The 25,566-nt window shown below is 35.5% G+C and overlaps 1 protein-coding gene across 1 annotated transcript in view; it reads left to right on the forward strand.

Annotated features, from left to right (window-relative positions):
• The first annotated feature begins 6,838 nt into the window (after positions 1–6,838).
• The window catches only part of LOC145685321 (brachyurin-like), a 99,857-nt gene continuing 81,129 nt past the window's right edge, over positions 6,839–25,566 (forward strand). Inside the window, exons 1-2 of the mRNA XM_081757696.1 lie at positions 6,839–6,866; positions 12,382–12,631. Coding sequence (XP_081613822.1) covers positions 6,839–6,866; positions 12,382–12,631 — 278 coding nt within the window. The remainder of the gene's footprint in view (positions 6,867–12,381; positions 12,632–25,566) is intronic.

The raw sequence follows: 25,566 nt of genomic DNA on the forward strand, positions 1-25,566 counted from the left end.
CCTTATTTGAACATAACATGAATCAGTCTAAAGACGAAAAAACTGGTGGTAAACAAAAACATATAATAGTGGACGACGAGATTAGTCTTATGAATGTCGCCGGACCTATTAGAGGAGACCGGAGTGTTCCTTTCTCCGATAGTGATAAGGACCTTGAACTAATTACTCAGAACACCGAGTCAATAACGTTAGAAGCCCCAATGGATTTGTCAAAACCAAAACTGTGTGAAATTGTTTATAAAAGTGGAAATGATAAGATGAGGCAAAGGATTTTAAATCCTGTAGTTATCAACCGTCATAGTGAATCGAGTATGCCACACCTGCAGGCCAAGGCTCCCGACCTTCAAACAGGTTTTTCTTTATCTCACTCATTGCCTCGAGGCTATCAACCTACTGAACAATATAAAAATTTTTCTTTAGGGCATGGTTTTCAAAACAAATCTGTTGCTATTCCTTTTAAATCTGATAAACTAATGAACTCAATAGCCATAATACCTTTTGAACGAATGATTGTGAATTTGCCCTTTTGTGATGGACACAATGAAGTGTTATTATTCGAGTGGCTGCTAGGTTTATATCAAATTGTAAAGACAATGTTGTATTCTTTTGACATTGTATTAATTGCTTCACTTTCTAGAACAGGAGGCACTTTAAAACAAATTCTTTTAGAGTGCGTTACTAATAATTGTGAGTGGCATGGGGTTACAACTCGTATACGAGAAGCTTTAATTTCAGAAACCGGATTACGTGTAATAAAACAGCATTTTTTAGAACGCTTGCAAGACAGGGATGAAAATATAATGGAATATTTTGATCACGTGTCTGACTGTTATTATATATTATTTGGTGAATATGATTCAATTCCCATATTGTATTACATATTGGGAGGTATGAATCCCCGATTACGTTATGAACTCTTCTGGTATTCTGAACCAGGAAGTCTTGAGGAATTAAAAGATAGGTTACAAACTTATAATTTGCAGCAACAATCAGTGTTAACTTATGAACGTAAACTTCTAGAAATTCCTCGACAAGTGCGAATTAAGTGTCATCTTTGTCATGGAAACCATAAACTAGTAAATTGTCCCCATAGACAGCAACCTATTCACAATAAAGCTATTGGTCAAGAGAAAAGAACTTACAATAACATCAGTAATTTTAAGAAAGGAAGTGTGCGGACATTTAATGATAAAATGGTGTATCGCCCCCTTGCAGTGTTTGTTAAAGCAATTATACATGAAAACCATGTTGAAGGTGCAATTGATACTTGTTCGACAGTTAGTTTGATTGACAATGCATTAGTAAGATTGTTGGAGAATAATAAACAAATAAAAAGGAAAAAAGAAAGTTTTGTTGGTTCGGGAATAGATGGGAAAACAGTGACTATTAATGAATCTGTGGAAATACCTATCCGGATTGACTCTGTTACTATGAATATCAAATTTTTCATTCGCCCTTGTTTGTCTCCAAAATTTATATTGGGTATTGATGCCGTTAAAGCTAATCATATGGTCATCGATACGGTGAACGACGTAGTGATATTGAAGGGTGGACAAGTGCGTGCCCCTATATTTTATAAACGTTACATACCATCAAGTTCAAGCATTAATGAGTCTTCTAAGTCTTTTGTTAGTGGACCAGTCCAGCGGAACCGGAGGGGGAGGATTGAGTTGTTTTGGCCCACATCTAATCCGAAAAGGCGGCTCCAGAGGGAGGTCACTAATGGAATCCAGGGAGCTGTAGGAAATTGTGGTGTGATGCTGAGAAAAGATGGTCCAGTGGTTCATGCCTTGGTTGATAGTACGAGTTCGGCGAGTCGGTCCCCGGTCGCAGGATCGAGCCAGCAGTCCAGTCTTCAGAGGATAGTAACTGAAGAGTCGTTTTCGTCTACTGATGCTACCCAGGCCTCCACAAAAGGAGAGCCACATGCTGTAGATCCTCAATTGGATAATCCGGAGGGAGAGCTTCAACGTTATGTAAAGCAGTTATATGCTTCGTACTCCGATGTTTTTACTGAAAAGGTAGGCACAGTACATAACTATACTTTAGATATTCATGTAAACGATGAATCACCAATACGGTTAAAACCTTATCCTTTGCCCCGCCAAGACCAGAAAGAGCTTGATAAAATTTTGGATAATTTATTAAAAGATAACATAATAGAAAAATCAACGAGTCCATGGGCATTTCCTGCCTTCTTGGTGGATAAAAAGACGGGAAATAAGAGACTTGTGATCGATTACTCTAAGTTGAATAAAAGGTTAAATATTGTTTCTCAGCCTTCTCCCATTATGGAGGACGTTCTTTCGGCTTTGAGCAAAGGAAAAGTGTTTTCCGTGGTCGATATGTCTTCAGCGTATTCACAATTATTATTGTCAGAACGTTCCAAAAAATATACTTCTTTTGTAACTCATCGCGGTAGTTATATGTACCGAAAGTTACCTTTTGGATTAACAATGGGTAGTTATGCTTTAATGGAAGTACTTAATAAGTTATTGTATGAGTTAAAGGATGAAGGAATTGAATATTACTGTGATGATATAATTATTTTTAGTAAAAATGTAGAACAACATAAAGTCTTGCTAGAGAAGGTACTTACTATTTTCCGTAATAATGGGATTACAATATCACCAACTAAAAGTCTATTGTTTCAAACTAAGATAAATTATTTAGGATTTGTGATTTCAAATGGAAACTTGGAAATGGACCCTAAAAGAATTGATGTTATACGAAATTTACCCCCACCAAAAAATCGAAAAGCTTTAATATCTTTGGCAGCATTTCTCCAATTTTATGGGAAGTTTGTTGAAGGATTTAATGAAATCATGTATCCTATACATAAGTTGCGCAGTATACGGACAAAATTTGCTTGGAAATCAGAGCAGCAGGCCGCTTTAGACAAAATAAAGGAGTTGTTTGAAACTCAGATTGTTTTAAAGTTACCAGAATTAGACCGGAAGTTCATAGTGCGGACGGATGCAAGCACCCGGGCCCTTAGCGGGGTCGTCGAACAAATGGATAGCGCCGGGAATATTAGGCCTGTGAGTTTCTATTCGCGAACTCTTAAGCCAGCGGACTTTCATAAGAGTGTGTATCATCTTGAGTTGCAGGCGGTGGTGGAAACTCTTGAACGATATAAATTGTATTTACGTAATGGATTTGATCTTTTGATAGATAACCAAGCATTGACGTACGCCTTGAGTAATGTAAGGCGGATGAAAAAGTATGGCAGCTTATTGTATAGGTTAGCATGCTTTAATTTTGATGTTAAACATTTGTCATCAGTCCAAAATATCGGTGCAGACTTGATTTCACGGATTTATGATCCTTTCAATTTTGATATTTATGATACCACTTTAGGTGAGGAAGAAATTAAGAAAAAATTGTTAAATATAAATTTCTGGAATAATCCCAATTCTTCTATTTCCATAAAGGAACATCAGTTGCGGGACCCTGAATGTTTACAGATTATTGAACAATTGCAGCAAGGTAAGGAAGTTAAATCGTTCAAATTAGTTAATGGTATTCTTTGCAAGAAAACCAAGGCTCATATTCGTCCGTTTAAGATATATGTTCCGAACGCTCTTAGGCCTATGATTATGGATTTGTACCATAATGACCCACTATTGGGGTCACATCTAGGGGTTTATAAATCAATCAATAGAATCGCCATGAGATACACGTGGGATCGGATTTTTACGGACGTTCATGATTACATTACTTCGTGTGAATTATGCCAACGCGCGAAAGCGAGTAATGTTACCCCGCGGGGAGAGTTAATCTCTGAAGTAAGCAAAATTATTAATTCCCATTGGGATATTGATACCCTAGGTCCCCTACCAAGAAGTAGGGCTGGGCGATACATATTGATAATTGTTGATAGATGCAGTAAATTTTTAATGTTAGAGCCTCTCAGGGAATTGAAAAGTTGTCTTGTTATTAGGATATTACGTAAATTGATGAACCGACACGGTTATATACATATTCTTTCCCATGACAACGCGTCAATTTTTACATCACAGATTTTTCATGATTTTCTTGCGGGATTGGGGATTAGAGATTGTCGGGTATCACCTTATTTTCCAGCGGCAAATTCAGCGGAACGTCCGATAAGAGTAATTAAAGATATTTTGAAAACATATGTTCATGATAAACAGGAACATTGGGATAAGATGTTGGGAGAGATAGAATTCTCTTTGAATAATTCTATCCACGAGGAGACACGTGTTTCTCCCATGGAGATGAAATATAATTATAACGTCAATGATCCGTTAGACGTGAAATGGAGAATTGATATTTTATTTCAGAATAAACCAGATCGCGATACTTTGCAATGTGCTATTCAAAATATGGAGAGAGCGTGGCAACGTCGTAAACGGTTATATGACCAAAATAGGGTCCCCACTGATTATCAGGTGGGGCAGAAAGTTCTTTTAAAATCCCAACTGAAATCTTCATTGACAGATAAGATTAATAAAGGATTATCTATGAGATGGTCTGAACCGTTCGAGATTGTTAAGCTGTTGACGAACAACACATTACTCGTTCGGAATGTAGAAAATCCGAGAGATGTGAGAAGAACGCATGTGGCGTTAGTAAAGAGATTTCGTGAGAGGAGGTCTGTACCGTGAATTTTCGGTACTGTACTGTTACTAATATAGAGAGACCTGTGAGTAATGATATAAGAGTAATATTGAAATTTTCAGCAAACTGTAAATAATTATATGTATATGTATGTAAATTGTCTTTGGTGTTTTTTGTACTGTTTCTTTTTTTTATTTATGTAGGGTGGCCACCTGCTAATCTAGTCATGTTTGTTCGGCTTCTTGTTTTGTATTTCGTCTCCGTTTGTTGTGAACGTAATGGGAACCCATGATTTCTTGGTATGCTTATGGATTGCTGGAAGGAGGATATGAAATGAAATTTGAAGGTCGGATATATACATTTGTACTCATGTTATTTTCGTCAGGTATTGTTATGTTATTAGAATCTGTTTGGAGATTATACCTACATCAGAATTTATTTTGCACTTAAAAAGAAATAATTATATATTGAAAGTAATTTCCCATACGAATTGTTATTATTTATTAACATATTGTTTGGATCTTATGATTCTAATTTGTCTCTGGTTATAATGACAGTTAATGTTTTCTGACACTTTTGCAAATAGTTTAACTAGTTGGATCCACGGTGAATTCGGATGAACACATGTGGATTGATAATTTATTTTCTCTTTTTCTAAACTTTCCCTAGTATGAGTGATTTTGTATGGTTGATATAGGGGGAATTTTTTTTTTTAATTTTTAGTATGATTGTTTGGATGAGTGTTTGTTCTTTTCTTTCCTATACTAACATTTTTCTAATATCGTCCACAATATGTCCTTATCTGTAATTCTCTTTATTTCTCGATTCGCTCGCTTTCAAAAAAGATTTTTTTTTTTGCTTGCGAGTGGGCCGGGGCGAGGGTGTAACATATAATCCATAGATTTGATGGATTTTATGTCACTGGTTATTAAATATTTATAGAAAAGGTGTCTCTAGGAATAATTATATTATATTATTTTGTACCGAAAAAGCTTTTTCGTTCTTGCCTATTCTTTTGTTTTTGTTGGTTATGCCCCCTGGTGGGACGTACTAGCACGACGGATGAGCTTTCTCTATAGTAGCCATAGTTGTGCTGGAACGTTCGAGGGAGGAAGTATAATGGTTGTTTCGCTACTATTATCATAATTTGTGATCGAGTTATTGTGTCAAAAGTTATTCTATATACATAATCTACGAGTGGTATTCGAAGTATAATTCTGTTAAAGTTTAAAATTCGAATGTAATCATGAAGTTTAAAGTGGAGTGCTGTAACCTCATGTCGGCTAGTTGTTCTATTCGATAGCACGGATTGGCTTAATAAGGCAGCGAGGTACGTAAGTTTCATGCTTTTCCTTCCTTCATTATATTATTCTTGCATTTAAAGGGCCGTTTGCCATTTTGTTAGTTTTAGGCACTTTGCCTATAACTTTTCTACCTTTTTTCTATATTGAATTAGATTCCTGCATTATTACCAATCGGCGTGACTAATTAGAACAAGTTAGCTGGTACTGAGGCAAATAGTTTTGCGTTGCTAATTGGATAATAGCCTAAGATTGAATCTATTGAAATTCTTTTTCCACTATTACGAAGATCATAATGAAATACTGATTGTTGAATTGTTAAATATATGTTGATTAATGGGTTCTTGAAAGTTTAAATATACTGTTTGAATTTCTAAAGGAGATCGGTTGTACGAGTATTATTTTATGAACTCAAATCCTCCTACTACTATTCAGAGATCTATTTTCATGGTATTGCTTGTTAGTAGCGATAATAGATTACGTATCCTTTCTATATTTCAGTGTGGAATTACGAAACCACTAAAATTAATATCGGGGGAACCGATCGATGTGTTCTCCTCTCCCACCCATACATATACGCTAGTTTTCGAATTTGAGGTTATATATGGTTTAATTGAAATTAAAAAGATACCGAAATTAGCGTAATATAAGTATGGTTACAACACACACACACACACACACACACACACACATATATATATATATATATATATATATATATATATATATATATATATATATATATATATATAGAGAGAGAGAGAGAGAGAGAGAGAGAGAGAGAGAGAGAGAGATATGTTGGTGCACCAGTATGCTCCCAAGAGTACAGATTAATTCATTTTAATCTACAGAACAAATGCTTTTTATGAAAGCAAGGGGACTGCTACCCATAGATGGCTAAGTGAGGTAAATGAAATTTAAACTTCAAATGGAACTGGGGTGGCTCACCGACAATGGCTGTTTTAACACGTGCCTGTGTAGGTAAGTGGATACCGCATGAGACTGTCATTCTAAGGGTCTGGGGTTCGAGTCTCGGCCTAGACTGAGTTAAAATTTTTTCAAGGAATTCAACACTATAAATGATGTTCGCGTTTGATACTGAAAGAGATTTATCCTATGATGGGAGGAAAACCAAGACGGGGGCAGGGCGAAAGACGGACACTGTTTATCTTTAAGTGTTAATATTTAATTTATTCCCATGTCTTTTGCTCTTTCCTTTCCTTCTTTTCTCATTTTGTTTAGCTTTCCGTACATTTTCGTTTTCTGCATGAAACGTATTATTCTTTTCGTTTTCTTTGCATTAATTCCTATCTCTTTGAATTTAATGTCAATGGAATTTCTGCAGATTTATCTCCTGGTTGTTTCTCTAAGTGATGCTCTCAGATAGTAATACCTTTTCCTCCAAATGGAGGAATATCCTGGCACTTTCGGGCATGTATTTGCTTTCATGTTGGTTGTCCAACTATCAGACATCGAGTGAAACTATTCTGCTACTGGAAAAAGCTATCATTTCTTATGTATCCAACCTCCATTTTCTACTGTCGCTGACTGTACACACACACCCTGTGCGTGGGTTTTCTCTGCGAAAACGTAATATCTTCGCATTCAAGACTCCGAAATAGATGAAACTAAATCCACGTAAAAGGGCGTAGGATAATTCCATATGACTGCCATTAGACAGGGGCGTCAGTGAGGGCAAGAGGGCAGCCTACCATGAATCTCAGATTTTGGGGACAGTAAGGCAGACCTTTTGATAAGCGAAGTCCAAGAGAACAAGTTTTGGGTCCTTACACCGAGTAAATATAGAAATATAAATTATCATGGATGAAATATAGATTATCAAAACTGGAAAGTTGCCCGGTCCAATTTCCAGAATTTTAAGTAGGCCCGAAACTCGAAAGTAGTAAAACCTTTGGACTCCTAGGCCAAAAAATATACAAGACGGCAATTTAGGCCTATAGTTCCTTACGGTCAATAGATATGGTGATCAAAGTCCGTATTTGTTTGGTATAAGGACTTCAACTTTTTCTGGGGGACGAGGTGGCTCAGTGGTAGAGCGTTCACCTCCGGTGCTTGGGGTCCCTGGTTCGATCCCAGCTCGCGCCGTGTGGACTTTGTGGTGGACAAACACCGTGCTCGTGGGTTTTCTCGGGGTTCTCCCGTTTCCTCCCACTTTCTTCATTCCACCATTTCACTCATTTCATATTATCACCGTCTCCTTTAGCCTAACCGGCATAACCGTGGGACGTTAAACTTAGAGATTTCATTTCATTTTTTTCAATTTTTTTTTCTGTGGACTTTGCTCAGGATATCTGTATTGCGCTCCCAACATTCGAAATTCAGGGTAGGGGGGCGGATGACCTATAAACGAATGCCCCTCTCCAGCGGCAATCATATAAAACTCTAGATTCCACCTTGTCACATAGTTTTTTTTTCTTTCATTTCTGATTCTTTCTTTCTCTAAAGTATGTATGTATGGAAACTGAGAACCAACATGTACTGTGTCAACGAATGCCTGCGATATTTCAGAAGCACAATTTAGCAAAGATCTCATTGTTTTCTGAATACAACACAAAAACTTGTTTGCATGGTAGTTCTTTTATTTATTTTTAATGTCAGTTCTACACGTAGTCTACCTTCGACTACGACACTTGCTCGCAAGTTAACTGATAAGCATTTAAACAATACAAGAAACGTTAAAAACATGGGGGGGGAAGAGGCAAAATAAATTGTAGATCACCACATTAACTTGCTGTAGCCACAAGAAATCAAAACATTCACATGGGAAGAAAATAATCTTTTGAATGGGAAGTACTCAGGTCCGTAGCCAACCTGATTTCTTAGGGAGGAAGAAGTGAATACTGAGGGGGTAATTATTAAGACATGACACAACACCATAGGCCTACCGCTCACTGGCAACATTTTGTCGGGCAACTATCTTGTTGCTCTGGCTAAATGCATTGAGCCTTATGGGAGTCCGCTCACTGAGGCGACAGCGACAGAAAAGTTGCCGAGGTGTCGCCAAGCAGGGCGACAGCTCGGCGACGGAACAGTTGCGCAACATATAAAAATGCATTGAGTCTTATGGGAGTCCGCTCACTGAGGCGACGGCGACAGAAAAGTTGCCGAGGTACCTCCAAATAGAAAGGTAAAAAATAAATGTTTTCTACATTTTTTTTCACGTAACAGTTCGTTCCGTGTGTAGCGCGTGAAAAGAAGTGTTCGCAATGGAAACTAATACATTCTTTGATTAGTAACTAGCATGTCTTTAGTGATAAAGACTATGAAAAATTAATTGAGGATATAGAGAAACGCTGAGTGTTAAAGAAGAAATATATAAAGAAGAAATTATGGAAGGAAGAGTGTTTCGCTGTTATAAGAAACTAGAATGAGCTTTCCAGCCAAGAAAAAACAACACAGGTAGGTACATTTTTCGATAATGACATATCGCTGTCATACTACACACTACTACTTTCATTAATTTCCCACAATAGAAAAAAAACACAGATAAAATTATCATTTTCAAGTTTCTTTCCATTTCAAATATAAAAAAGAAAAAAACTGTACTGTATAAAAATGGCTGATTTTAAAACGTGAAGAATACGCGGGAAGAACGAAGAAAGCCAATTTTTATTTATGGCTATACGTAGAACATTGAGAGTACAGTTACTGTACAGTGTTGTCGGATTGCCGCTTTTGTTAGTTTCGTTCTGTTAGTTATTTCCTGTCGTTTTATATTTTCGTTATTCTTGTTATCCTTTGATTCGAATAATTGTTCCCGTTTATATTAGCATACACAATGCTGTTACTTTTGTCACTCATTGACGTTCAGGACGTCATTTAGGGGGGGCAGGAGGTGCAATTGCTCCACAAGAGTTTGAGGAACACATATACTTTAATTAATTGTCTACTAATATACTAGTACAAAACGTGAAAGTCTTATGTCGGTGGTGCTCTTGCCCCCCTCAAGTGAAGTCTGAAATAACGCCCCTGTTGACGCTACCTTCGAAAGTTTATTTAAATTTATTTATTTAACCATTGGAATGGGCGGTAGTTTTTTTTTTTTTTTTTTTTTTTTTAATGTCCGAAACCAGCGATTATGCGAACTGTTCCGGTTGCCGATATCTAAATTGTGATATCAAATGCTCGGCAACTTTTCTGTTGCCGTCGCCAGTGAGCGAGGGTATGGCAACAAAACTGTTTTGTCTCCTTGAAGTTGCTGACTGCAGGCGACAGCGACGAGATAGTTGCGCAACTGTTTTTTCGCCAGTGAGCGGTAGGCCATAAAATTGCATAGTTATTTATTATTTACAAAATCTGTAACAGCTATAGTTTCTTTTATACATAATATCCTGTGTTGACAATATTACAGTACACAAATTCAAGATTACGAACATTGATCATCAACATACAAGATTTGAAAAAAACTGCGATGCAATACAATTGAGGTGCTGGGGCAATATAGTGCTATGGTAAACGTAGATTAGGAACTTCATTGTACGTCGCATTTACACTAAACAAAAGCTAATTAACTGTATGTTAGAGTGAGCACATAACCCATTAATGAAGATTGTTCCATTTGCAGAAAACAAAATATTATAAGCTGAATATTTTGACATAGACTTTTTTGTAACAACAAAACACTCCAATTAACTTTTATTGTATAATGCCATCATTATATATTCATTAGAATTGATTTGTGTTTCTATCTAAATAAAAAAAAAACTATTTTCCTTCACATTGTCATTTTGTAGAAGGGCAACTTGTTTGTTTGTTTGTTAAAATTTAGCATCTTTTTTCAGTACCGAGGCTATAAAATACACGAAGCTTGCAGTTTAAAGTGGAATAAGAACCACCACATTGCTCTCGAATTCAAGAATTCCACGGGTATCAAACCCCGAGATCACATTCAAACACGCGCGCTCTATTCACTAGACCTGTGGTAAGGGCGATTTTGTAATATTGTTTTACAAATTATTAATTTCTCGTAAGCCTTTACTGCAGCTTTTTCTTTGTACTAACTCCTAAGAATGATGAGATAAAAATACTGAGACCTGAGCACTTGCATTTATTAATAGAAGAGCTTAAAAGAGAATATTATCATATATGTATAATCGAACGTACTTCTTTTGTTTCATTTCTGTGCGCTTAATACGAGCTCTTTGAGACGTACTTTGTTTCATATTAATTAAAATTGAAGTATTTATTTTCTAAACATTAGAACAAATTATATTAAAGCTACTTTAGGTTATATCAATACAAAATAGAAGTACATGTTTTATTGTACGTTTGTACTCTTATTTTCTACCTTCCAAAGTAAGAGAGACATTACAGTTTATTTATATTCACAACTAACGTTGTGGACTATGATAATGTTGTTTGGAAGTGCACCTGATATTCTTGGATGCTTGTCACGGTTGCAATAACATCGCATCGTTTCAAATTCTTGAAACTGATAAAGGCAGTTAAAGTGTTTGGTACATCTAGCAAAGAAACATAATTTTACACATACATGGGTAGAATTCGCAAAGTTGAATTTAATTTGGTAAATATAATAGCAAGAATTTCGCTGGTTTTATGTCAGTTTGAAAATTCTCTTCAGCGTGTTTTTCAGAGGGAACAAAAAGTAATGTAGAGGGTGTAGTGCCCTCTCTAGCCGTTTCCTGGCTACGGGCCTGGAAGCACTTTTTAACCATTTTCTTTGTCTGGCATTTTTACAAAATTAAAATAAAATAATAATAAACGTATGCTTAAACAAGTCTTAAAAATACACGTGTTTAAAACAAAATGTTTAAAATGTATATAAAATTTGCTTTAAAGAAAATCAATTGTTTGATCACTTGTTTTAAACAAAACAACCCTGCAAAATAGTAGACAGATAGTTGTACAAATTCGCTATAAAAGTACCGCAAATCGAGTGGAGCTTTTGGGTAGATCAGGCTTCGGTTCGAAAAATGATAATCGGTCCGATTGATAAGATTGTTTCGAGTTCGCTTCAGAAATTAACACAGAGGAAGGATCGGGAAGAGTGGTTTAGGGAAAAGCATTTGCAAAGTTTAACAACTAGTACAATTAGTGCTTGTCAGTTGAGTTTTACGGAAGAAAATGAAGCAAGTGATGCAGCCTTGGAAGATGAACCGTTTTATCAACCAAATACATCCGATCAGAAGACACAGATTCTGAAACACGATTAGCTCAAAAGAGGCATCACTACCCAAACTTAAGCCAAATGATGGAAAGTACTGGCGTTAGTAACCGAGTTGCACCCTTTCCCCTCGAATGCGGCGAGACCCCCGACATTCGAGATTTTCCTTTCCGCTCTATGTCGGGGCTACCCTACCCTAATTTTGACGCTTTAATTACTCGCATGTCGACAGAGCCCCGCTTGTACGATTTAGTCGACAACTTCTGCCATCTTTTGGCCGTCTATTCAACTCGTTCGGCTGTTCGTGCCACAGTTTCCAACAAATGAAACGCGATATACAAATGTAAACAGACACCAAAGATGGCTGGGTTTGTGAGAGACGAAGATATACAAGGTGTTTTGGAAGCTGCGATTTCAGTGATAGTGGTAGCGAATATTTAGATAATGACAGTTTGAGTGAAGAAAGTAGTGGTGATAAATCTTCCGATTCCAATGAAAATGATGACCAAGGAAGAGGTGATGTGTTGACAAGAGACAATTGGACTCCCTATGGTAATAATGATGCAGATTTTCCAAAAATACCCTTCAAAGCAAATTCCGGGTATAAACACCAGTTGTTGGTCGGAAGTTAATTATTGGAAAATAACTCGTGATATGAAAATGTAGAAGAAAACAGGATAATCCCGAGAAAACTCACGGGTACCATGGTATCCGTACGTTTTATAGTCTGGATCAAACGAAATCCATCACGCACCAGAAGTAAGCGCTCTATCACTAAGTGACAGTGCCCCTACTTTGGAGGAAACACTATGATTGTGACAAATGTATCGGTCTAGTAAATATTATATGTGATAAACCAACATTCAAGAAGTACAAACGGTCAGAATGTAGATTTCATAGAGTTTCCTTCGTTCTGAAACGGTAAGTTTTTCTAAGTCAGTTATTCTTAACTGGTTGCCCACGTCTCTCAGGAATTGGGGGCAGTAACTCAGTGCGGTAATAGTATACATGAGAACGCCGTGATCTGCGTTTCTTCTGTGTTCTATTACCACTTCTACATGAAATACCATAAATTTTCTACGTAGTGCAATAGTAAGAAGTATCCATGTGCACAAGATATGCGATATGCGTTAAATCCCCCCCCCCCCACACACACACATAGTCATAGATAAAGTACAAGGGCACTACACATGCAGATATAAAGTACAGGTACGTTATTTTTTATTTTCGTATCAGTCGATAAGTAAATCAAAGTCGCTTTGTTACCCCCTTTGTAAGTTCGTAGATACTCAATGAATAATCCCTAAAAGTATGAGCGTCCAGCTCCTTCGGGAACTGACGCGGCTTTATGTATACTATATCCCTCAGTGCTAAACAGCTTGCCTCTGGTACGTGGGATTTGTGGTTCTTTCCCCAGACAAGTAATTTTGTGTTGGAAACCATCGTAACGTGTGTGGGTTTTCTCAGGATACTCCAATTTACTTCCACATTCTTATTCCACCGCATATTCCACCATCATTCACTTGCCTTATTAATTGTCTCCCTTAGCCTAAAGAGCATAATCGTGGGTCGTTAAACTGAAATATTTCATTTCATATTTCAGGGATTGTTTACAGTTTGTCGATGGGTCAGCATGAAGATACGTTGTAATATTGTTCTATTATTTGTAAGGAAGAAAGAGTCTATAGGACTATAATTTTCGAAAGGCTGAGAAGTACATTTGTAGGTTGATTGTAAGAAATATTTGATAAGATAACATTACACCCTTCATATTAGCATATTACACACTAGGATTTAGCAGGCGTTTACAGGTTATTTCTTCAATACCTACGCAGTCAACAATAGTGAACAAAATTGCATCGATTGCTTCACTTAATCAGTAACAATTTCTTAACCTATAAAACATTTATTGAAAAGAATTTTAAATTCGGATACATTGACACAGGAACTAAATGAAGCATTCTTAACAGTGACGATACCAGTTTTAATGAATTAGGTGGAAGTAAACTGAAAAACAGGAAAAATCAAGAGACAGCAAAATTTTGTATACGAAAAAGGTAATTTAATATTACCTCACCTATTTCATAATATGTCTGCAGGGAGCAGGCGTCGTCACATGGGACGGACGCTCGTCCTCCTATTCCCTCTGGATTTTTAACTTTCACATAGTTCGGGGTATTACAAACGTGTTAGGGCATGAAATGTGGAAGGGCATCGCGAACGAAACGTGTGTATGATACTTCTACTAGGAGAACTTGTAAGAGCAAGACGGAAAAGAAAGACAGGTAACATACTGTATATAATAAAGTTAGATGTTTGTATGATAGTAAGTTAAATAGTGAAATACAAAGTGTGAGTTTTGAATATATGTATACCCTAAGATAATATATATTTTTTTCCATAACATCTTACGAGAAGTTAAATCCCAAAACTTCCGTTGCATACTTCACAGTGGAAAGACAAAAAAGTGATTACAATGTGTCAACTTTGTATATATAATTTCACATTATGTAATAATTGCGAAAATTCATATATGTGGATTCCGTCTAAGTATTCCAATGCAAAGGTTTTTTTTTCTTTCTTTTCAGGCTTACACAGATTCGATTATGATGATTTGGTGCTGTTTGCGCTAATTGCTAAGAGTGTTAGTTACATAATATAATTTTTATTGACTTAAGCCACAATCTTACTAAAGTCCGCGATAATCACTGATATATGTATTTATGTATATATATATATATATATATATATATATATATATATATATATATATATATATATATATATATATATATATATATATATATATTATCCTAGCCCTAACTGTGTGTCTAATGACTAACGCATGAACCTTCTCTGTATGAGATCTTGGGTTCGAATTCCACTTTAAACTATAGATACCCTCTACGTCTCATATAATCTCGGTTCTCAAGAAGAAAGCTAAAATCCATATTTTGTTTGATTTGGTTTCGTCTCTCTCCCAATTACATAGAGCTGATCTCAAAACAGATTTGTATTACTCTCTTCAATTACCATCAAGCAACATAAAAGTTAGCAGATTATTTCTTCTAAATCGAGACCAGAAACTACTTTACGAGACAAGAGGAGACGGGAAAATTTTTTCAGATAATCGAGACGAAAGAGAAATAATTCTTCGAAAACCGAGACGAGACGAGAATTTTATAAACATTGACGAGACGAGAAATTCTTATTTCTAGTCTTTCTCGTAGAGAACACTACTATATTTGGGATTGAATTATGGTCCTCACATCAAATGTAAAGGCTGTACTACTAAGCCATCAATCTTCTCCCTCCTTAGTGACACGGAAGACTTGATTTAATTACCGGTACGTTTGCGTAGGATTGCTCACGAGACGAGACGAGAAATAAAGTTTTCTCCTGTCGTCTCATAAATTAATTGTTGTATTCTCCTCTCGTTTTGATTCTCGAAGAATTAGTTCTGTTCTCGTTTTATAAATTCATGAAATAAATTTCTGTTCTCTGTACATCATATCTGGAGATTAATGTTCTGACTAATAGCCTACAGTGGCAATTTTAAAAAGTAAGATGATATAGGCTTTCAATGATAAATGTTATGACTTTATATATATATATATAGGGCAATAAATCGAAAAACTGTATATCAGTCTTTTGCCCCCTCCCCCATTGGAAAAAATCCTGCGGGCGTTAGTGATTATAGTTGCTTCGTTACTGTAATAAATTGTGCTATACACGGATTAAATACTTCTGTGTTTTATATAATAATAAGAACCTTATTTATATTTATTACGGCCCTTGCTTTACGACAGCGAAACATTCACGTTCAATGTAATCAGTTTCCATTCTCAAATAATGGCAAGGAGGCAAATGAAATAATTCACGCACATATTTAGGACTCAGAAAGGTGTCTTACGAACATGACGTAGTAAATTCCTGAAGAGTGAAAAGTGCTAGTAGCAGTTGTTAGAAGTTATTAACTTAACATATAAGACAATAAATTGAAAAACTAAGAATACGAATCGTTTCAGAGATGCCAGTGCGCTGATGCTTCAAATATATGCCTTTACTCCCTATAGCTACGTTATTTCGCTATTCAAAATAAAAACTCTTAAAAATTAATCACAATTTCTTATGCAACCATCCCTTCCTTGGAGTACTGCGCGGTTACAGCGATGTAAAGGCACTTTTAATACATGAAGCAAATTCAGAAAATTAAAACCTTTTTGTATAAGATTAGAAATGTGTGGTATCCACGTTAAATGACGATAAAGATCAATTCTAGAAATGAGACCGTGTCAACAAGCAAACGTTAACAGACACCGATACATAAATCTGGATCAAGAAGGCAAGTTAGTTGGCTTGAATAATGAACTCACTGAGTGTTTCCTTTTGTCCATAGAAAATCGAATACTTATTTGTTTGATCACGAAAAAGAGGATTTAATCTTAATTTAAAATGTCGACTATTACCACGAAGGTATTCAGAACTGCAATAAATAAAAATAATGTCAAGCTGTGCAATGAACCTTTTCTAACTCGAAGAATGTATCAAAAAATTGCTGACGAAGGAAGAAGGGTTCTCAAAATAATTTCCGAGATGAGCAAGGTAGTAGTGTCTATATAATAAAGAAGTAGATCTGTACCTTTCTTAATATACAAAGCAACTGCAAATAACATTCAGGAACTTACTAAGTATTCACTTACAAAATTTACAAGACGAATTAATAAGAGCATTATGTTTGTAGCTTCTGAGTTTCTAGATTGAAATGATCAGAGCCTCACATCATCGAAGTAAGAAAGCCTTTTCGAACCAGGTATGAGGAAACAACAACAATAATGAAACCTCATAAGTACACAACACATTATGGCATATATTGTCAGATACACGATCACCACATGCAGCTGTATTGAATGACTGTCTTATAAGAGGTCGAGAGCCAAGAAAAGTATAGTGGTCAATATTTGTGCTACGGAAATCTAATGGACTGTTCTGCTATGAAGACTTACCAGAATAATGTACAGAGTCAGAGATAGACGAAACATTTGGACACAATATGTTGGCTATATCAATGCAATCTCGAGGACCTCATATGTTGATAAACCAGGCACACTTGTACTGAAGCAATGACTAATTATGGACTGAATGCGACGCCATACAGTAGAGATAGAAGGTTGATTACTGAGGCACGAAACAGTTTTTTTGTTGTTATTTTTTGTTACTCAATCTTTCTCAATTTAGCTCTTCGAAGATTTAGTCAAATATTTAGCACGGACACGAAGAATTTATATTCTTGAACATTATCAGCAGTTGAATCCTGGCTGAAGCATGCAAGACCACGATGAACAACTTCACAGGTTTCCTCAGACCACAACGGAAATCATTGTCGGAGACCGTTGCATTTGTATTTTGCAATGAAATCAAAAGTGTTTTTCATAGACGCTTATTCAAATCATTCATAGTAGAAGCACAGACGGGGAAGTCAGAAGAATCAAACGCACATTTCTGCCGGAATATTAGTGAATCAGTGCACTTCAAGTTAGAACCTATTAGATGGCACTGATTGACAATCGACATACTTTAAGTGATCACAGGACAATGGTCACTGTCACAAAACATAGATGCATTCTCTATGTAAAAGAACATGCATAAAAACACTACACGAATATGTACGGGAAACTGAATAGATATATCATCATAAAGGACAAGGATCCCACTCCTATTAAAGAATTCTTTTATCTGATGGCCCGGTTGTCAGTTTTTATTGATACCCCTAGGCAATGGTAAGCATTCAGGTCTCCAAAACGCAACACAGATAGCTCAAGGTAATTTCAAATCTGAATGAGATCGGCTGCCGTAAAGGCTCATCACGATTAAAAGAAAGTGGAAAGAATTTGATCTGGGAGGGAAGGAGCTTGCAACCAGGAGTCTATACCGAGAATGAAAGTTATTGAATACAATGATGGCTACGCCTCTAGCAGCTTAAACTTCAGTATGTGTAGTATACCTGTAAGTACAGTAGATGACTGTATAGGCTAAAAATGAGTTTTTAGCAAACATAAGTCTGTTAGTGAATGGTCAGAAACTATCACTCAATCTTCAAGATGACTGGTAAAGCCCATGATGATTATTGAAGAAGCATCATTTCTGGAAATATGAACCTTTAAGATCAACTTTGCCTCTTGGGGAATCTATCGTCCATCATATTTCATCATTTCATCTTCCAGTATATCGAAATTCAGCGAATTCTAAGCTGGCTTTCAAACTGGTTGAGACTTCTCATTTTCTCTGTTCTTGGACACGTCGTATGTGCTGACTAGCAATGTATGGTGAGTGAAGACGATGTGTCGTGAACTGGAGCCCATTGCTACGACAAACATATAGTGTTTTGATAAACTTGTTAGATAAAACTTCGGCTGGGGTTTTTGTTCAGAACTTTCAGACGGAGAATTTGAGTGGAAATGTCGTATGTCTGAGTTGTCATACGCTGTCTATGTTACAACGAGATACTTTGTATCGTTTAATAATTACTTGTACCTTGGGCAGAAAGTGCTCATACTCAAGCACTATACTTGAGATAATGTCAATTTAAAATAACAGAAGAAGAATGTTTTTGATATATGTAAGAAATATACATTATTGTATAATTGGTTGCTATGTAGCTGTTTATAGATACCTAATCAACACGTATGTTTGTAAGACAGTTTTGAGTGAAAATACGTTAAAAGAGTATCAACTAATAAACCATTTAATACCGATCATCGACTTGTAATTTCGATAGAAAAGGTGAGAATAATAGTGTATATAATTATGGAAGATATTTTTATGTGTAAACAATTACTGCCACACAAGATTCACTGATATCATTAGCCGAACCAGGGTTAACGACTACCTTTGGTGAGTCGTTGTAAAATTTTTGGTTTACCTCACCCGGGAACTTTGTAAATTCTTACCCTGAAGTATAAAGTAAGGGTGAATTTACTTCTGTAAGAAGGTTCATGACTACGAACTTTACTATACTTCGAAGTGGTAAAATAATCACAAGAAAAATGATGATCTGTGAGGTAATGGAAAAAGAAACTGGTGACAGTGATAACGAAGAACAAAATACAGCTCCTGTTGTACCCGAAATGTTATCGTTAGAAGACAAAATTTTAATGGCTTTACAGAGACAAGAACAACGATTGGAACAAAGTTTAGCCCAGATGTCGGAAAATTTAAAGCAGACTTCCAGTAAACAGTATGAAGAATTAAAGCAGACTTCCAGTAAACAGTATGAAGAATTAAAGCAGACTTCCAGTAAACAGTATGAAGAATTAAAGCAGACTTCCAGTAAACAGTACGAGGAATTAAGTAAACGATTGGAACAGACATCCGGAGAGACGAAACAATCTATTATACAGGCGGTGAGTGACATTACATCACAGTTCGATGAAAAGCTAAGAAGAGTATCTGAAGATTGCCAGGATAATTATAACCATACAATTCAAGAAGTCAACTGTGTAAAAAAGGATTTGGAAGTAATAGAATCTTCTATACGGCAACAAAAGATTCAGGTCACGGATAATTCTACCAAAATACGTGCGAATACTCAGTTGATATCTGCATTACAAGAGGAAATCAGGATGCTACAAATTAAGGACAACGCATACCAAAACAACATGGTTAATGATCATTTGGAGTTCCCTTGTTCACAGGAGATGACCTCGCAGTCACCTGTAGCAGATCAATGTGAACTTCGCATTATCTCATCTTCTAGTAACCCATCCGATGAGGACATTATTTTGGAAGAAATTCATCCAAGGAATACAGATGGGCGTAAAAGAGATGGTGGAACTACACATCATGCAGTAGGTAGGAATTGTCACTCAACACGAACACGGAAAGGTGAAAGAAAGGTAAAGTTAAGTGTAAAGATGAGTGAAATACGTGCGTTGAGTAAGTTCAGTGGTAAATGTAACGAAAACGCTACCTCTTTCTTAGAAAAATTTCAGGATGAGTGCAATATAATGTGTATAGATAAATCGCAATATATGAAACTAATCCCTCATTTATTACTCCCACCATGTTCTTTATGGTTTAAAGCAGTACGAGATCACGTCAATACATATGAGGAATTTAAAGCTGCGCTGATTGCAAATTACGAAAATGACTTTTTGCTTGCAAACAGAGATGCCACGATTAGAAATCAACCTTTCAATCCTCGTTTGCACAAATCTGTTGTTGACTTTGTTGTAAATACATATAACGAATTAAAAGTCGTTAATCCGTTGCAATCAGAATCCAGAGTAATTGCATCAATCAGAAATTTGCTACCGTTTAAACTACAACAGATCCTGTTTTCTACCCAGTGTCTGAGTTTTAATCATTTATTAATGCTTGTACAATGTTATGAAACTCAATACCACGCTCAGAATCATCAAGCGGGAGTAGGTAAAATTAAAAATAATTCAGATCACTTTGTACCTGTTCGTAATCTAAATATCCGTAAAGCGAACGATACGGAACACAACCTAAATCGAGTGAATTTAAGCAATCCGAACGAACAAAATAGGCAAAGATATGTTGGAAATCCACCTAACCTAATTAATCGTGGCAATCCTTATGTTAGACCATATAACCAAAATAGATTTAAAAATAGACGTAATACATGGCGAAATTCAAGGAATACAGTAAACTACATGGATAGACGTAGTCGTAATTCAAGAGATGGCATTCCGCATCAAAATCAAGAGAATGAGACAATTCTTGTACAGAATAACAATACGGGACATAATCACGATTGTGCAGTACAATGCACTTTATTGGAACCATACACGAGTATGAATTTAAACTAACTGCAGCTGATGTGGTAGGGGTTAAACCCATATCAGCTATAGATTCTCATGAACTTTTTACTTAATTTAATTTTCTTTAATTCTTATTAACCAATGATAATTTTCAAATGATTTTTAATTCTCTTTTGTTAATGTGAAGAATTATAATTCGATTTATAATTGATCAAAGGCAAAGGTTATTTATATTATATGGATTTGTGTTGAGAATTTGTTGTTAAAGATTATGTTAAGAATAAGGTTCATTCTATTAAGTCATTTATCCGACGACTGTCTTTATGCGCTACTTTATATATTACCCGAATAAGATTCTTCTATATTCTGATGCCTTATGGATACAATGTATATTTTAAAACATCATCTAACGTAGTTATCATATAATGAGCCCTGGAAAGATCAAATATTATTTTTCTTAACATCACCGTTTTAATAATGATTGAAAATGCTAATCATTGTGATTTATGTTTTTAAACGGTAATTTGCCTCTTATGATTTTGACTGCGCACCCTTCAGTAATTATATTATTAAGCGACGACGTTTTTGTAATAAAAAGATAAATGATAATGGAATAAAAGATTTATTATAAATGTATTTATATATATGAAGCTTAAGGAAGATATATATATATGCAAGGGGCGATCAAAATGTAAAGGACATAAGTAATGTAACATCATTATTTGTAAACGGACCAGTGGTTCTTAAATATAAAAGCTAAGCTCGCTTGTAACTTTTATATTCAGTCCCATCGTCGGGCGACATTTTTATACAACGAGATACTTTGTATCGTTTAATAATTACTTGTACCTTGGGCAGAAAGTGCTCATACTCAAGCACTATACTTGAGATAATGTCAATTTAAAATAACAGAAGAAGAATGTTTTTGATATATGTAAGAAATATACATTATTGTATAATTGGTTGCTATGTAGCTGTTTATAGATACCTAATCAACACGTATGTTTGTAAGACAGTTTTGAGTGAAAATACGTTAAAAGAGTATCAACTAATAAACCATTTAATACCGATCATCGACTTGTAATTTCGATAGAAAAGGTGAGAATAATAGTGTATATAATTATGGAAGATATTTTTATGTGTAAACAATTACTGCCACACAAGATTCACTGATATCATTAGCCGAACCAGGGTTAACGACTACCTTTGGTGAGTCGTTGTAATGTATATACGCCTTAACAGCTTTCTGTATATTGTAATTTCCATGTTGTAACAATATGTTATAGAGAAAGTAATTGTCTTTTATAGCTATTTGCAATGTTACAGTTTTGAGGAGTGTGAATAGAGTCCATTAGTTTCATTAACAGATTAATTTATTTCTGAAGATAACTTAGTCTATACATAGTCTTTGATAGAAGGGGTACTATATTTAGAAAAACAACATATTACAAAATTAATATCCAGATGGTATTCTAGGTCAAAATTCGAAGTGGTAATGTGCTCAATTTCTTTCAGAAAGAAGCTCCAAAGCTCTGTTAATGCGTAACAATTTTTTGGGTGATACCTCTACTTATACACATTCTTTGAGCAAGTTTGAAGAAAATATTGGAAAGGGTGCGCATTCCTATTCACATTCACGCCTCTGCAGATGGTAGTTTTCTACCTTTTTCATCTAAGCAGAATAGGACTGGCTGCTTCTCAGATGCAAGCACTAATACTCCAGTGCCACAATTCACCCAAACATGGAATGAAGCGTCACATTACGCGACATGTTAGCGTCGACGAAGTGTTGACACTTAAAATTGCGAAGGAAAGTTGATATCTGTGGTCAAACATTGAGGGGATAATAACCACCCTTCATCAATACCGGAAGGATAAAAGTAGATTGAAAGTAAGAATCAGAATGTTTTGGAATCAGTTCATTTAACATCTTATTTTTGATTCGAGCTTCTTCAACTACTGAACTCTGATTTGATTTTCTACTTTATGCCATTAAAAAGATTCGAACCTGAAATTGCTCTGCGACTAACTACCAGTAGGCGATCTGATAGCTAGATGAAAGTTCTACTGTTATACGAAATGAGCGATTCCTTTCTAATTTGAGTAGCTTCTCTGTTTGTCTCGGCATACACCAACTGAGTCCTATTGTCTACTTTCTACATATTCTTAACCTGGCCTGGTGTTTACGTAATAATTCTATTCATACCAATAGTTGATAAGCCCATAATACTACTCAGACAGTAGAGCCTATACCTACCGATACTATTGAATTTTTCAGTGTTGCCAACAAGTGGATATAAAATATCGCTAAATGGGAAATGAAATGACTCCAATTTTGGGTGAAAAGCCGGCAAAAAAATATTCGTGGAATTTCGTCTCTCTCTCACTTCTATATATATATCTATATATCTATATCTATCTATCTATCTATCTATCTATCTATCTATCTATCTATCTATCTATATATATATATATATATATATATATATATATATATGAACGAGTGAGTTGAAAAAGGTACACATTCCAAAAAATAGGCAAGCTAAACTGGGATGGTTATATTCATTTTATATGTACCTACACCGCTTGAGAGGAACAAGGAACCCATTCATTAATTTTAGGTCATCTTTACTGAAGTCTACGGGAACGTATGTGTGAAGAATCGAAGATATTTCTGGAATTTTTTCATGTTTCCACCCAATGTTTGGAAGTTGAGGTGTTTGGAATATGTTCCTTTTTCAACTCACCCATTCATATATATATATATATATATATATATATGTGTGTGTGTGTGTGTGTGTATGTGTGTGTTTGTGTGTGCGTGCGTGTGTTTGTGTGTGTGATCAATTCAAGCTCTAATACTATCTATGCTACAAAACCGTAGATGAAAGAAGAAAGAATCGTAACTAACAATAATTTCACTTTTTTAAATTTTATGATCAATTTCACTTCAACGAAATCAAAGATGAGTTTAGAAAAAGGAACAAAAGTAATAGTCTATAAAAAAATCTTCATTTTTACTGATGCTTCTATAGATAATCAGCTTGCTATGGGTAATGAAGTATTTGTGCATCTAAAGGGAAGCTCTGCAAACTAGAGGAAATGAAAGGTTGGAGTTAGTTCCCATTAGATGGCAAGAGATAACAGCAATGAAAGCGAGAATATAAAGATAAATGTTATGTACTTTAGCAGCTCTTCAACACCTGCGCTGATTCAAATAAGAAAAAGGAAAATAAACATATATCTGAATTGATTGGAGCTAATAGTACCTGATTACAGTAGAGGTTGTTCGCAGCAGAAAAGTTGCTACATTTGTAAGTCTCCAAATTATCATTCAGAAATCACCAAAAAAATCTCTAATCGGAAAAATATTTTTTGTCGCTATCCTGGGTGCCGAATAGCCTAGATTTAGCGACTTTCCCCCCAAATTGGCAACACTGGAATGTTTATTTAATTGCATAGTACCAAATTACATGAATCGCTATACTTGAATTTACTCATTTTCTGATGCAGGTTGATTGTTGGGTTCACTCACTTTTCTTATGAGGAATTGAATGAGGACTTGAAAGTAACGAATTTCCACGATTTCCACCACATCATTGTATTTGTATAAAACATTGTGAGCGTGACACCTGAGCGTACAATGTTATTCCTCTAGCCGCTATCTTATCGTAGTATCTAATTGTAGCCTACGTTGTTAAGGAGGATAGAATGTGCGAAAACGTGGGCTTAGCAGATAGAAATGAGAAACAAATATACAAACAACGACCCTGATGTAGCAAAGACATAATCCTTACCAATCAAAAACTTGTAAGAATAAATAACAATTGTCCAGATTTTTATCTTTTTAAAAAAATGTTATTAATGTACAACACAATAAAACTAACAGTGTACTTTTACTAACAACCACTCGCTAATACAGTAGCAGTTTTCGCAACTGGTAAGGTAGAAAGTAATATGAACATTTAACAGTAATCGAATGAAAAACAAAATGAAGCTCTACACTCTTCCGCTAGTTAAAGATTAACTGCGTGAAAGGGAAAAGAAAATTTGGATTCAGTATAAATGATATTAATCAAACAGAAGCTCCCACCGTGCTACATAACTCATTGATTCTTGAATACTGATTGTGGGTAAAAAGTGTTTGATTATTTAAAATCCCATACAATTTAAAGAAGCCTTAACGATTTAACTTACAACTGCATAAAAAGAAAGCTATGACAAGAAATTAAAGAAGAAAGAATACATCTCGACTACTGTTAATCCCTTTACTAGAAAAGGAATTTTGTGAATCAATATGGATGTACTTACGTGTTCTGGGCACGATGAGCGGTTGACTAGTGCTACTGAAAATGTGATCTCCCTGATTACCTCTATGTCGGATTGAATTCGGTGAATATGTTAATGTGATCAAATGATTGTCTTCCATCCTCTGATGGGATACTCTTGAATTGACGGTTTATCATTATATGATTCAGTGGCTCGACACTCAAACCTGGACTCCCCTTCCTATCCAACTCCGATGGTTATGACTTTAGTTTTTTATATATGTATTTTTGAAAGTTACCATAGTGCCTGATGGTCTTTCTCGCCATCGCTCGTTGGAGCTGTTAATTATACTACTTGTGAGAGATTGGGGAATGGCCCTCTGAGAAGATATGTGTATCTAGACTTGTGTGTATGTGTTAGCAACTGTATACATTTTGTAGTTATTTTCATTTAACTTTAGCAGCTTGGCTATATGTGATGA

The sequence above is a fragment of the Thermobia domestica genome, chromosome 5 (assembly GCF_964235325.1).
Source record: "Thermobia domestica chromosome 5, izTheDome1.hap1.1, whole genome shotgun sequence".
NCBI classification, from domain to species: Eukaryota; Metazoa; Arthropoda; class Insecta; order Zygentoma; family Lepismatidae; genus Thermobia; species Thermobia domestica.